The sequence below is a fragment of the Odontesthes bonariensis genome, chromosome 16 (assembly GCF_027942865.1).
Source record: "Odontesthes bonariensis isolate fOdoBon6 chromosome 16, fOdoBon6.hap1, whole genome shotgun sequence".
In the NCBI taxonomy this organism is placed as follows: Eukaryota; Metazoa; Chordata; class Actinopteri; order Atheriniformes; family Atherinopsidae; genus Odontesthes; species Odontesthes bonariensis.
The window spans coordinates 13,795,278-13,810,870 of record NC_134521.1 but is presented as its reverse complement, the minus strand read 5'-3'; the positions used below and the strand labels follow the sequence as shown (position 1 = coordinate 13,810,870).

The 15,593-nt window shown below is 38.9% G+C and overlaps 1 protein-coding gene across 4 annotated transcripts; it reads right to left on the bottom strand.

Moving 5' to 3' along the window:
* Positions 1-5,898: 5,898 nt before the first annotated feature.
* Positions 5,899-15,247, bottom strand: LOC142401062 (protocadherin alpha-C2-like). 4 transcript variants are annotated; one of them, XM_075486300.1, is made up of 3 exons: positions 12,657-15,247; positions 9,324-9,360; positions 5,899-8,411 (listed from the first exon to the last, which is right to left on the bottom strand). In XM_075486300.1, exons 1-2 carry the CDS (start codon positions 15,087-15,089, stop codon positions 9,349-9,351), a joined length of 2,445 nt encoding a protein of 814 aa, XP_075342415.1. In that variant the 5' UTR covers positions 15,090-15,247; the 3' UTR covers positions 5,899-8,411; positions 9,324-9,348. The 4 variants fall into 4 exon arrangements, with proteins under 4 accessions (XP_075342415.1, XP_075342416.1, XP_075342413.1 ...); XM_075486301.1 differs by having other exon boundaries at positions 5,899-8,408; XM_075486298.1 differs by lacking the exon at positions 9,324-9,360.
* Between the last annotated feature and the right edge of the window lie 346 nt (positions 15,248-15,593).

The following is a 15,593-nucleotide window of genomic DNA, read 5'->3' as shown; positions in this document are numbered from 1 at the left end:
CCCCATAAAGCCAGAGCGGAAACCTAATTTCGTCCCATATACCCCGAAGAGAAACCTGATAGGCTACACTATTATTTGGATACCGACACAAGGAGGCTGAAAAAATATGAAAAAGGATCACAGAGACACGAGCACATATTTAATGTAAGCATTATCTTTTCTTTTTCGATCAAGGAAGGCACTGCTCAGTGTTCTTAATGTCCTTTTTTGACCTAGTAATTATCCATATAATCTTACTTCCAGTGACCAAAACAAAAGAAAACTAAAATAGCAAATGATGAACACTCATGCTGTTCCAGATTTTGCACACTAGGACCATGACTGACTCTCATTATATAAATTCCAGCCCACGTTAACTGGGCTGATGTACTATTGGAGAACTATAAATGGAGAATATGAATTACATCTATGATTATTCAATCTCAAGTCTAAAAGGATGGGTATTTAAAGCTCTAATATAAACTTTAGGAGTCATCACTTCAAAGAGAAGAATCCTTTGGTTAGGAGTTTGGAGTGAGGATCAACCAGTAAAGCCTAAACTGAAGACCACAGAGACTTGTTCTTGTAAGGTTGCGGTAGATCTCTATTGAAGGCAGGTGCATGACATCGGTCTGATATCACCTGATGATGCAAGCTGCATTGGTGACCACTTGTAAAAGACTGCGATAAAACAGTCTAAACAGTATGGAATATTCTTTTCATTTATTACCTTGATATCAAGTGTAAAATATAAGAGGAAATAAAAATAAATGCTCTGTACAAACCTGCAGAAGAGCTGCGTTGTACTACATCCTTTTGCAATTAAATTTCTTTCAAATTCTCTGAGTGACCATATTTTTTACATGTCAAGTGTTTGTTAATAGTAACACAAACCAGGACCGTGTAGCATGATAAATGATTTAGGATCTATCAACGTAAAACCATAATGAGCTTATTTCTGCAATCCATATAAAATGCACAAAAGTGCTTCTAAGTTGGATGAATGTGTGCATTTTAAGTTAACTATGAAAACCCAGGGTGATGTGGATAATTTTTTTGTTTGAGAAAGAATGCGTGACCTTTTGTTGTAAAGACATTTTTGTGTGTTGTTGTGGATGTAATGAATAGAACACTAGTTCTTACTGTATGAATAGTACTTTAACAGCCTTACCCAAATCTGACAATGCGTGCTTTCTTTGAGTTAGATTCTGCCACTGGTGCACTGACGTATTCCCGAGGCAGAGATGGTGTTTCTCAGGCTCTTTTTTTTGTTACAAAATGAAAATATTAACCATGGCCAGATTGAATGATTCAGAGAAACATCCATGCATGATTTAAGTCTGTCTCTGGAATGGTCAAGAAGTATACTAAAACGGCAAGCGAATCATAACAAATGGGCACAAACAGATATTGTGCGGTCAATAACCATGGCTCTTCTCTCAGAGTGAAGCTTTTAGTGGAGTAACACGTGGTAGCAGCTGTAAACTCTGCTGTGAACAGCTAACCACTTAAATAAAGGAATAATTATTAACATGTAACTGTGAGAGCCGGGCAAGTCATTTTAGAGTGAGGCCAAAGTTTGTAAAATCCATCCAAAACAAACAAGCAATGTCAGTCAGAACATCTGGCAGGGCAAGAGTGTCCTGATAGCCTTAAGCGGAATAGATTAAAGGACGAATGCATCTAATGGGGGAAGCTGCAACACTTCATGTGAATGGACACAGTTAGCCAGGTGCCTGGTGGTGTTTTAATATTTAACATTGATTGTTATTAACAATAAATTACACTTGAAAGTGAAAATATCAACTTTTAGGAATCAACGATGAAAAAAAAGGGGGAAATATATGTGAAAACTAGTCAAATATTTTTTTATTGAAAATATTACTTTAGTATCTACAGTATCTACAGATGTAAAGGAAAAAAAACTCAAAGAAAAAGAACATGAACGATGGGAAGCAGGTCTTCATGTCTCGTTAGACATAAAAAATGACACTTCATACACTTTAATGATCTGAATTAAAAGAAGAGACATTTCCATTCAAATATGCTGCCAATTGTTCACCCGCCTGCTTGTGGGAACTGCTTTAAATTTGTTGCAAAAGACTCATGTTTCCGTAGCAACAGCAACTTGAAGAAATGTGAGAGCTGTGATCAAAATTCTGAATCGGATGTATTGTGTCCACACAAAAGTACGCTATTTTTTCAATATGCAAGCAAACAAACAAAAGCTTAGCTCACTGATTGATTAAATACTGAGATAATCTTCTCCAGTTAACCTTCTTTATCCAGAGATAAGATATGTTTCTGTCTGTCTTAAGTGATTCAACAGCAGGATGGGACTGAATCAGTGTCTGTTCATTAATTTGTGGATTAAATGTCAAACTGCCACTGCAGCATTACAGTACAGAAGATTGGAAGGACATATATTTCTGTATTTCTACGCAGACAACATCACTTTTCCAAACAACTCAGTTTGAATTACAATTTAGGTTACATGCAGTGATCTAAAACAGCCAGCACAGAATGGTTTACGCAAAGTAGTGCAGCAGCGACCCCTTGGCAAGGGCAGCCATGCACTTAAATAACCTGCCGCAGGCGTCACTCAAGAAGAGGTCTAAATCTCACTGCACTTAACTCCATCACAGCACTCCATCAGACCAGCCTTCAGATCATCATTCACTGTCTGAGTCACTGGATTCCCTGTGAGTGTGAAGCTGTATATCATTCATGGTTACACATCAATAGTCAGAACAATGATTTTATCTATATACGGTATCATTTGTCTCACCAAATGTAAATTGAGGTAACATAAAGAGAAAAAGACAGACATTGTCTGTGGAGATCTAAAGCTTTTTATGGTAGATTTTACAGATTTTGCAGTAACAGATTTGTTGTCCTGTCTTGTCCATTGTGCGTCTCTAAATCAGAGTGACACTCTGTTCATATCAATTTCTGCAGCAATGCAATGACTGTTTCATCTTTTCACACAGCTCCATCTCTGAATCAGATGAATGATGCATCGATTTTCCCTCTGACTGCTGTTGGAGTCACACATCACTAGATACTTGCAGGAGACGTCCTTAGCTTTTCCTTTCAACTGTTATGCAAAGCAAAGCCCTAGGTGATAAGACTCATGACCCCATTGTGCATGGGCTCCGGCCAGAGTATGGCACAAGTGGGTCAAGCTCTCACAGCATGTCTGACACTTTGACTCATGATGTTTCAGTTCTAAAAGCAAAGCAGATTTGAAAATAATGCAATACTAGTGAACTGGTCTTGCAGATATCCCTGCTCTGACATGACCTAATTAGAAGATTGACAATAATCACATGAAAATGAAATGGAAAAGCTGTGGTTTGTAATGATTGTAAAAGTCAGATACCAAGGTCCCTTCCACTCACAGAATGAAACACTTTTAACCTGTTAAAATCCTCAAATTTCAGGTCAAAAAAGCAAACACAAAGGGTTGAGATTTTTTTTTTTTTTCATCAGCTGCAGGTGAATTGAACTGGCCCTGTTGTGCTCTACTGCAGCATAGTTTTAGGTTTAAGGTTACAAGTTTTAAATAAGAATACTGCCACAATAGAAATACCGAAACATTTTAAAATGATTTAAAATCATAAAAATCTAGACCATCTTGAGAAAATCCATGTAATCTGGTTGAAATATTTGTAAAAAGCTTAGCCCTCTGAATATATCCACTTTGAGCAACATACTCAAGTGTCCAGTCTTAAAAACACACAGTAGTCTGCAGTGAAAACACTTCCTGGATCAATACACTGTAGACTACTAGTCTAGCTTGATGCAAACAAAAGCAGTTTTTCACTGCTAGGGAGACAGATTGTATAATCATTTATGATGATGCCCAAAGACTAAATATGAAAGCAATGCAGCACAGCATAAAGATGGTATATAATGGGCTGCTTACTGTAACCTCCTCCAGATACCATTCTCTCATTTCAGAGAATGTTTTTTTACTGCTGCTGCTTATCCTTTTTTTGTGTGGTCTATCGTCTGTGAACTCCAAAAACATATTCCCCTCTAATATACTGTACATGCATGGACAATATCAACATCATGCACAGTCTGTTCAGGGTCATTTGGTGACAAAGCCAAACACTCTGGGCAGGGCAACGGTCCATCACAGTTCAACACATGTGTTTAGGTTGTGAGGGAACAGCTAAGCTTGATTGTTAGACTGAAGTGCCGTTTAATTTCATGGCATTCATACCATTCAAATTCCTAGAGCTGTTAGTTGCGAGACAATACTGTATACTACCAATTCATGACTCTATTTGGGCAATGACAAAAAAGAAAACAAAGTCATTAAGAACAGTGTCAGTTTGGCCATTGGTTACTCCATACTTTTTATAAAGTGATATGAGACTTGGGTAGGTTTTCAACGTCAGCATTTTTTTACACCACTTTGGAGATAACAACACCATTACATTACTGAGTGATTTTATACCCTCCTGCTGTAGCTCATCAACTGGAACAGCCCATTGAAGTGGTACTGGACTACCAGAGAATCACAAAATATTTACATACAACCAACAACACCCTACAAAATAGAAAATGAAAAATGTACAAAAATGTACACATTCCAGTAAATAATTCAATTACACATACTTTGCAATATTATTAAAATCAAATAATACATTCTTCTTCTGTACTACCCCCCCCCCCCCCCCATTAACAAGGATTGCTATTGAAGACATTACATTCAATAAAACTACAGAACAAAGTGGAGAATACTAAAACGTTTTAGTTAAAATCTGTGAATATTAATTTAAGTTATCTCTTTTACACAGGCAGGGTGGTCAGTCCCCCTCTGCAAATACCATGACATTTGGCATTATACACACATTTCAACAAAGAGACAGAAATCAACATATTTGTGGAGTCATTTAGTGAAACTCATCCACATCAATCCGCACATCTGTACCAACAGGTTCACAATGTAGGTGATAGAACCGCAGGTATCCATTACAAACAGCATCCTGCAAAGTCAATTGTTATAATAAAGAGAAAAACACAATTCCACCTTCACGCAATCGAAAGCACAGATTTGCACTTCCTGGTAATCCTCGTTTAATTTATCTGGGTTGTGCAACACTTTCAGCACCATGGACAGCACCCGCTCCGAAAGCGTAGCCCACCAGGGAGAAGAATTGATGGCAGTAATGCTCAGCACACATGAATGTAGCCACAGGTGCACTGCTTTTTTCTGCTGACCTACTTCAGATTCTCTTAAAGCACAAGTAATTTGAGGGCCTCAAGGCCATTAGTGTAACATTTCCTGTTTTGCAAAAACTTTTAGTACTGCAGAGCATGGTTTCCAAGCTAGCATACTTGATAGATACTTTACCATGTCACAGTTTTTCACTGGCATTATGACAGAATATTGTCTTGAAATTTGTATAAAACAACTGATGTTAACATGTTGGCACTGTAAGACTTGCCCTATATATACAAATATGGTAGATGTTGCCACATACTGTTTCCATTATCCTGCTTGACAGCATGGGTACACCTGCTGAAGATTACTATTAATCATAATGGAAAAAGCTTGTTATATGAATGTCTTAACATTTAGACTCGTGTAGGACTACAGACTGAAAGCACTGTGTGGTCACAGCAAAGAGGAGACTACTGCAATTTGGCCCAACGTTTTCACAAATCCTGACAACAATCCTTCTGCAGTTTAAACTGCAGGTCCATCTCCTTGATTTGGTTTTCAATTTCTAAGAATTAGTACAGTGAGTTATAAAGAGAAACTGGGACACAGTATGTGTGTCTGTGTGTGTGCGGAAGGGACCTTTAGGGACGGGGACAGTGCGTTTATGTGTGTGTCATGTCACATTCAAGAAGTGGCTTTTGATAACTTCTATTTCATTCTTCATCATACACACCAAAGAGACGGATTAAAAAGCTTTATTCAAACTAGCATGATCAGGCAGTACATTTAAGCCAAATTAGCAACATCAAAATCTGTCAATTAACAAGACTTGAAAATAAAACAAGAACATTCTCACCCATACTGTGTTTGATCTGCTCAGTGGGATGGAATTGGAGAACATCTGATGCAACTCTCGAAGCATACTGTACAGTTTGACTGGAAAGCTAGCCGCGGAAAAGAAACTTAGCTGTGTACACAAATGAGAAATAACTAACTTTCACAACACTGAACACAAGCACCTCTTGTGCCATTCGATCACAGTGAATACAGAAGATATCAAAAAGGTTGACTGTATAAAAAACACAAAGTATAAAGCAATTCAATTTACAATAGATATACGTCTACATCTGTTCTGAATCCAAAAGCTGTCCCTATCCAGCAAGCAGTTTAAGATATTATATCATGGGAGGAACTGTCATTTATTATACTATAGGAAATGTTGATATTTCAGTCGTCAACAGTCATCTTTTACAATACAGAAGGCACGCAAGGAGCTCATCATATGTGCAATTAAAAAACTCTATAACACTGTTGGAATCAATCAGTTCTGGCAATGATTGCACATACAGTATTACATGTACAGGACAGCAAGACACCCCTCATCGCGTGACATCTGCAGTCTGACAAACACCCAGCCAGATTCTTTTAAAGTTGGGCAGTTTGATACAGTCAGAGAGGAGAAAAAGGAGGTCAGATTTCACTGACTCAGAGTATGAAGCTGGATACTTTAAAAAATATTCTATCTACCCAGTATTACAGAAGGGTTGCTGTGGTCACCTTTAGATTCAGTGCACATCCCAAAGTCAAAGTGCTGTCATCTGCTTAATACATTTCATGCATGAGTCAGCACTGAACACTGCAGTTTTTCTTCTCATAATCAAATCCTCTTACCTCATGCCATTACATTTGATCATTTAGCACCCTAATGAGTGGTCTTAATAAGCTCCTTGTTTCTGAGAAATTAAAAGTCCTGGCTTTGACAGTAGTGCAAAAAAACACTGCCTTTGAGGTCAAGAAAAGTGTTCTTTTTCCTTTTTTTTTCTTTTTTTAATTAAGCACTCTACCAAAACAACATCATATGCACTACACTACAAATATGCAACACAAAATATCCTTAAAGAAGCCCACAAAAGCAGCAGTAAGAGATAATACGTAAAATGTGTAGAAAAACATGAATATTAATAAAAACAACATCTCACCTGTACCTTGTTTCCTCTAGTACCCTGATGAAGATAAATACATTTTGATATTCTTACTTTTGTTATTAAACACAACTTTTAACATTATAAAATTCTTCTTTCAAATTTTTACTTGAATAATATTCATTATCATGTTTTTTTTTTTTAATCTGAACTTTATGTAACGATTGAAAAGAATTCTTCTGGGATTGCCAGCATTGAGGGAAAGAACATTTCTTTTAAATTAAAATTACTTACAGAAAGAGTTTAACTGGCATTTAACCCTATTTTGAAAAACACGTTTCATTATGTTTGGTTGTGTTAAATATTTCCCAGACTGGTGTAACTTTGTGATGGCCAAGAACAAACCTCCACCTCTACCTGACAGGACACAAGCTGGGTGTATACAAATCTATACTACACTTTGATTTGATTCAGAAAATTCAATAATCATATCATGTCTTCTAAATAGAATAAGGAATGTTTTTTTGTTCTTTTGACCTCATTACAATTTCTTTAGAACTACATATACACTGTCTACAATCAAATATAAATAGAAACAATGTGTCTCTCTAAGCTTTTTTGTTTGTTTTTACAATTTTACAGTTTTCTTTCATTCTTTTTTTGTAATTTTCAGACATTCAGATCTCGTTGAGCACAACAACGTTGTTAAAAGTTACTGATTAACACTTTGAGCCTCACTATACTGAAAGACTGTTATACCAAAAAAGAAAAAAAACAAGAAAAACACCAAGTGCCAGGCCTGAATTAATGACATAACCAGCTATAGTTATGAATTGAATAAATCCATGGAAGAAGCATATTCCCCCTGATTCATAGGCGTGTTTGAAGCTCCTGCATAAAAAAATTTAGCATGACAGCAGCTTAAGTATAGTGTGAACTACTGATGGCTTCTAGAACTACAGCACACAGCGTAATCCCTGTAGAGAAGACAAATTTGTCCATTGAGAAGTTTCAAAGAGTTATGGAAAGAATGATTACATATGAGGCCTGTAGTAATGACCAAACATCCTGCCGTAAAGAATTTGTTGTCCAAATACTTGTGGAATCATGCAGTATATCATGCTTGAAAGAATAATGATGATAGAAAGTTGAGGCAATCAGTGGTCGATGTCTGTGAGTGGGATTGACAGAACCAGAGAGAACAAGAGCTGTGGTGGAGGGACTGAGGGAGGATGACGGTTTTACATCTTCTTTGTGAGTCATAGGAGAGTTTCAGCCAGAGATTCATGAAGAGATTGATTATATCACCGCAGCTCTCTCCTGGGCTCCTGCTGAGGGACAGAGCATATAATCAGCCACAACAGCACCTCAATATAAACTTATAGAAAGTCTTCACTCATGCAACAGTGGATTGTGACTGGTTACTGCCACCGTCAGGGACATTCAGAGTCAACGGAAAATCAAGAGCTTTCTTGTACGTTTGAGTGATTTTCTGTTCTTTAAAATCTGTGTTTTTCACAGAAAAAATGAATAGAAATAAGACTTAAATACACAGCCTTCATAAAATGGAAACAGAGAATGTGATAAAAGCATGCACAAGCAGATATTACTATGTGCTATGTACTATTTTGGTCAGCCAATCTTACAAGAAGATTGACAAAAGAAATCTAACAAAATTCTGTTCTGCGTTGGAAAAATAAGCTCTATGCCACATATCCCACTTGTTTAAACATGGGTTTTGTGTGTGGAGATGTAAAGATGGGTAGTTTATACATTTCCTGTTCTCAGGTAAATTATATGCTGAGAATCTATTTGGGACAAGTCGTTACTAATCGTTTTTTTTTTTTGTCCTGAATCTCCACAAACAAGCCACACAGGCACAGCACGAATCTGACCAAGAGCCAATTTTATTCTAATCCAGGCTGTCAATATAAACTGACAGGTTTTCTCACTTGAGAGGTCAGCTAGTTCCAAATTTAATACTCACAGTAACATTTGATTGGGGCAGATTGTTGAATTTGTGAGGGAAATTCTGACCAATCACAAATGGTTTTTCAGTCTGTTATATTTGATTGGTAAAACATGTTAACCAAAAGGATAACACCAAAGATTTGCTCTGAAGACTGACCACTCATCTAATCAAAATTTTGAGTCGAACTGAACATGTCGACCAAATAGAAAATTATTGAAAATATCTAAACAATCATAGTGGCTCTACAAAATGTAGTGAGCAACCAGCATACCTCCAGTTGAAGAATGGACTTCCTTTCATTTTGAGTACTTCAGAACAGAAAGGAGAAACAAGTTCAGAGGTATGTGTGACACTCAAACTCACAATAAAATATACATCATACACAACTGTGTGTGTCTTCTCCTCCATGAGCATGTGTGCATGCATATTCATACTGTTTAATCTTTCAGTGGATCACTTGGTTAAATATACTCCCTATGTCCAGCTGTACAAAAAACAAATAACATCTGGATTGTTTTCCTCACTGACACAGTGATGACCATCTTCTGCGCACCAGAGAGCTGCTTGGGATTCAGAAAATATCTCATTTAGTAACGCGATAGCACTTGTCCTTGAAGAAAACCTCCATATCTGGGCTTTTTCGTGGTGCTCCCCCTCTTACGCCTACAATTTGTGCTATGATTGTGTCTTATGTACTGTATCTGCAATACATGACCCACATACTACATAAGACATCAAACACTGGCAGATTTGGCAGGCGAAGGATAATGATGGGGTTCGTTTCTGACTTAATTATGCAATAAAAGTGCAGAAAGTTTGCTCTAGAAATACCCAGTTCATGAAAATCAGTAGGACTCTGTCCCCTTAGTTGTATCTAACTATATCTAAACATCACTTAAGTAATTTTATGTAAGATAATGATAAATAATCAAGTTGCAGAAATAACTGTTAAGCAGCACAATGGTCAAATTCTTTTATCTTATTTGTATCATGTTTTTACCAAAACAACTAAGGAAAGGAGTTTAACTTCCCCCAGAGTGATGTCAGTTGGTGAATCTTCCATGCTTAAAATCTCAGACTGACACAAACTAAACAATAAAAACCTCTGTTCTTTGCTTCAGTAAAACTACAAAGATGATGATTTAAAACATGCCAAGTTACATTTGTGGTCTTATCCAATTCGAAAGAAGAACAGACAAATGTTATTCTCAAAATTTACTTTAAGTAGCATTGCATTGTTATGTAGAAATTTTTTGTGTTCTTTTTAGGGGTGGTGCCAGCATTAACTACATGGAATCACACGCATCAGAAAGGTAATAGTGTAGAGGCATAAATTGCTCAAAATAATCAAGTTAATTTAATATATTTACTGTACGAACAATATATGAAAGTTAAAAAAGCCAACTACAATTAAATATAAATGCACGGCTCAACACAATTTTAAAAACTAATCTTGTTCTTACCAGGTTGTAGAAATAAGTAACTTAAAGGGATAGTTCGCCTCTTTTGACATGAAGCTGTATGACATCCCATTTTAGCAATATCATTTATGAACATTGACTTACCCCCTGCTGCGTCCTGTGAGCCGAGTTCCAGCCTCGTTTTGGCGTTGACGAAGGTAGTCCGGCTAGTTGGCTGGGGCTTAAAAAATAAAGCGTCTTGCTTCTCAAAACAAAATACGTTCAAAACAGTAATACATTTGCATCACAAAATCGTTCATCCAGAAAAAGTCAGACCTCACAATCGCTTGGCGCTATTTCTCTCTACCTTCGTATCACTGCCTGCTGTGTAAACTGTGCAGACCGAAGAGCAGACCGAGCAGTCCCCTGCTTCCGAGCAGTAAACACAGTAACAGGTGCGGCTATCGGCAGGTGGCTGAACGCATTGATATGAAGTTGGCAAAAATAGCGCCAAGCGATTGTGAGGTCTGACTTTTTCTGGATGGACGATTTTGTGATTCAAATGTATCACTCTTTTGAAAGCATATTGTTTTGAGAAGCAAGACGCTTTATTTTTTAAGCCCCAGCCAACTAGCCGGACTACCTTCGTCAACGCCAAAACTCAGCTGGGACTCCGCTCACAGGACACAGCAGGGGGTAAGTCAATGTTCATAAATGACATTGCTAATATGGGATGTCATACAGCTTCATGTCAAAAAAGGCGAACTATCCCTTTAAGATGAACAACAACACACAAACTCTTAAAGTAACTGCGTTCTGTATCATGTTAGCAGTTTCTCAAATAGTTTCTTCACAAAGTTGCTTCAGTTAATACAGGTTTTGGATTTGCAGACTTGTTTATGCACAGCTCTCTTAAGGTCCCACCACAGCATTTTAATCAGGTTGAGGTCTGGACTTTGACAGGACCATTACAACACCTTGATTCTTTTCTCTTTCAGCCATTCAGTTGTGGATTTGCAGCTGTGTTTGGATCATTGTCCCATGCATGACCCAGTTTCAGCCAAGGTTTAGCTTCTGGACAGATGGCGTCACATTTGACACCAGAATACTTTGGTTTAAAAATTTCATGACTGACACAGTAAATGCAGACCAAGTCACGCTGGCATTTTCTTTTTACAGAGGCTTTCTCTTGGCAACTCTTCCAAACAAGCCATACTTGTTTAGTCTTTTCTAATTTTTCTGTCATAAACTTTAACATTTATCATGCTAAATTAGGTCTATAGAGTCTGAGATATAGCTCTTGTGTTTTTTGCATTCACTCTAAGCATTGCATTGGCTGACCTTGGGGTGAATTTGCTTGCATGTCAATTCTTGTGACACGTTTTGAATGTTTTTTTCTTCTGATTAACCTCACACATTGTTTGGATATGGCCTTTATAATGATTCCCAGACTGTTAGGCAGCAACAATTGCTTCTCTAAGATCGTTGCTGATTTCTATTCCCCTTGACATTTTGTTAACTCACACCTGAATGCTCCATATCAGCAAACTGACAAAACAAAGCAGCTGGCTGCTACATATCCTCTTGATTTCTATGGAAGCAGTAAGGGTGTACTTTGTAAAATGTCATGTGTTGTGATCATCAAAGGTTGTATTTATCTATATTTTTTAATTAAACTAGAGAATTTGGCAAATCTTTTGCTCTTTGGCTCCGGGATGTAACACCACCGTCATAAAAAAAAATCTCTGTCAGCCCTTCACATGTACAGCCATGCACATGGATTTGTTGTCCTGTTTAAGAATCCACGAAGAGTCCGTCAAAAGCTCAGAAAATGTCAAGCAACCATAAAGCAAAGTGGTGTGGTGCTGGGAAGGAAACTAAAGTAGTGAGCTCATGGGCAGTTGTTTTAAGCTTTACAATCTCTCTAGTGTTGCGGTGAGGACATTTTCACAGTATGATAACCATGTCAGAAAATATCAGTTTCACAGTAAACCATTTCTATAAATAATGTTTTGAATGACAATGATCCTAGGAGGTTTTTCTGACAAACAGAAATGATATGTGATATGATATGTGAGAACTTCTTACACAACAGCAAGAAAGTTCAATCAAACTAAATTGACCTTTTGTCAGTCATGACTGTTAGTACATAATTTCCATTCCAAACATAATAAATTCCAAACCGTGCTACCATTTCAACATACCTCCAGTGTGGATGCTCTGGAGTCTGTGGTCTCACTTGGTCCTATGCTCCTGGGTATACTGGATACGAAATAACCAGCTCCTTTTGGAATTATGGGCTGTCTCACGACCACTTTACCCTTCCTGGTCTCAGCGAGGAATAAGCTGTACCAGTAGGCATCGCTGGAGATCAGGGTGGAATCTGCAATGGTGGAGCTTCTCTGACTGATAACGCTGTTCCTGCTGATCACACTGTTCCTATTGGCTGGAGGGATTTTGAAGGCCTTTGGCTTTGGTTTTTGACACTTAAGTACAATAATAACTAAGATGGTTATCAGCAGCAGAAAGGACACAGCTCCTAAACCAATCACTAAGTATAGGTTTAGGTCTGTGAAGACATCAAACTCGAGTGGTAACTCTGTAGTCTCTAAGAAGGGCATGGCGTGTTCCACTGTTGATATCTTGATGGTGACGGTAGCAGACAGAGCAGGTTCACCATTGTCTTTGGCAACGACTACCAACCTCTGTTGTCTTGGGTCTCTGTAACTGAACATCCTCATCGTTCGAATCTCGCCGTTGTACTGATCCAGGCTGAAAAGCGTGGAGTCACTGATCTGCAGGAGCTGGTAGGTGACCCTGGCATTCTGCTCAGAATCCGCATCAACGGCTATCACTTTGGCAATTAAGTGTCCCTTTTCCGTGGATCTCGGTATAACCTCCTCTACAACGGAGCCTTGTGCTCGCCAAGGAGACACAATGAGAGGTTTGTTGTCATTTTGGTCCAGAATGATAATATGAACTGTCACACTGCTGTTCAGTGGTGGAACACCAGAATCTCTGGCCTCAATGTGAAACAGGAAGTCCCTCTCTCTCTCATAGTCAAAGGTCTTCAGGGCATAAAGATCACCATTCTCAGGATTGATGGAGAACAGCATTGACATAGATGTGTTAACTATCTCTTTCTCCATTATGAAATAAACCAAATACTGGTTCTCATTGAGATCTGGGTCAAATGCACTTAGTGATGTCAATAACGCCCCCGGTGGATTATTCTCCACAACATGGATTGTGTAGAAGGACTGGGAAAACATGGGTGCGTTGTCATTGACATCCAGGATCTCTAAGGTGATGGTCTCGTTCTCAGATAAGGGCGGCAAGCCTCTGTCTGTCACTCTTAGTGTGATGTCATATTTGCTCACCACCTCCCTGTCCAGAGGCTTTGACACCAGTAGTTCAAAGTAACCTTCTGAGGATTTTTCAAGGAGGAACGGTAAGATTTCTTGCTGGTTCAAGGTGAGCTCCACTTCCCCGTTGACACCAGAGTCCCTGTCACTGACACTGACCACAGCAATTAGTGTCCCGACAGAGACGTTCTCAGTAACTGCTCTTTTTAGGGACTTGATGGTCACTTCTGGGTAGTTATCATTCAGATCTCTGATGACTAATGTGACTTTACAGTGTCCTGACAGAGGGATTGTCCCTCTGTCCTGAGCCTGTATGTGCATCTCAAAACTTTGACTCTCTTCGTAATCGATCACCCCCTTTACTTTGATCTCACCTGAGTTTGGATCAAGTGAAAAGAGCTCCTGTGTCTTCTCTGAGGTGTAAAGTGTATATGAATAAACTAACTGGGCGTTTGTGCCCTCGTCCAAATCTGTTGCGTTTAAGGTCATAACCACTGTCCCTATTGCTGAGTTCTCTGAAACATTGACAGCAAATACAGGCTGACTGAAAAGGGGGGCGTTATCATTGATATCCAGGATATTAATAATAATGCTGGCTGTACCGGAGCGGGGAGGCACCCCTCCATCCACAGCGGTTAAAATCAAATTATGAACTGATTGCTCTTCTCTGTCCAAATTACCACTGAGCACCAAATCGACATATTTGGAACCATCGCTGCCGGTTTGTATGTCAATGCTAAAGTATTTGCTCTCACTGAGATAGTAGGTCTTGATTGAATTCGCCCCCACATCTGCATCCACGGCGTTCGTCAACGAGAATCTCTCACCGGGAAGGGTCGCCTCCGAAATATCCAAATGCATTGTCTTTCTGCGGAACACAGGCGCGTTGTCATTGATGTCCATGATTTCTAGTTCGATGTTAAAAATGCGAACCGGGTTTGAAAGTATGACATCCATTTTCAGAAAGCACGAGGTGGTTTTAGTCATGCATATGCTCTCCCGGTCCATCTTTTCGCGGATTAGCAGCTCCCCCGTGTCTTTGTTGATGTCCAGGTAATTTTTGCTGTGAATGACATCGAGCTTTGCGTTGCGCTCCTCCAAACTACGAACATCCAGACCCAAATCTGTTGCCAGATTGGCAACAAAGGAACCCTCTTCCATTTCCTCCGGTATAGAGTACCGAGTGATGGAGAGTGCAAATCTCCACAGTGCAATGAACGTGAAAATAGCCACGACTAATCGTGTCCGTAAAGGTGCACAATTACACGCCATCGTAATGGTGCTTTAAAAGACAAATTAAAAAAAAATCCGTCCTTATGATCAAGTAGTCTTGATGGAGGGAAGCGGCGGTGTCATTCTTGTCTCCACGAGTTGTAGCTCTAGCTGCAGTGGGCCATTTACGGCACAGTGCTGCTGGGGGTGCTGAGCTCTCGCAGCTACGCTGTGCAGGGGCGTATCCAAACCCTGAAAGGGTTGGAAGGGTAGCCTCAATGAAATCAAATGGTGCCCATATAGGAAGTAATGAAATAAAACCAACAGTTTGCATTTTGTGTAAAAAAGATTGAATTGTTGATTGAATGTGATGAACATGAAGCGTAGTGGCAAATGTTTAGGTTAACTATCTACCTTGGCAGCTGTAACTCAGGAGAAAGTGCAAAAGTTTGCCAACTGAAAGGTCAGCAGTTTGATTCTCATTTTCCCTGAGACACATGTCAAATTGTCCTTTGGTGGGTCCATGTTGCCTACCATGTGTCCATTGGTGTGTGGCTCATATCT

Excerpts from the sequence above, each read along its gene's own strand:
- LOC142401062 (XM_075486298.1), bottom strand. The coding sequence starts at position 15,089 with ATGGCGTGTAATTGTGCACCTTTACGGACACGATTAGTCGTGGCTATT. Across the intron at positions 8,412-12,656 it reads CCAGAGCATCCACACTGGAG|CAGGAGCCCAGGAGAGAGCT; the intron begins GTATGTTGAAAT and ends TCTGTCCCTCAG.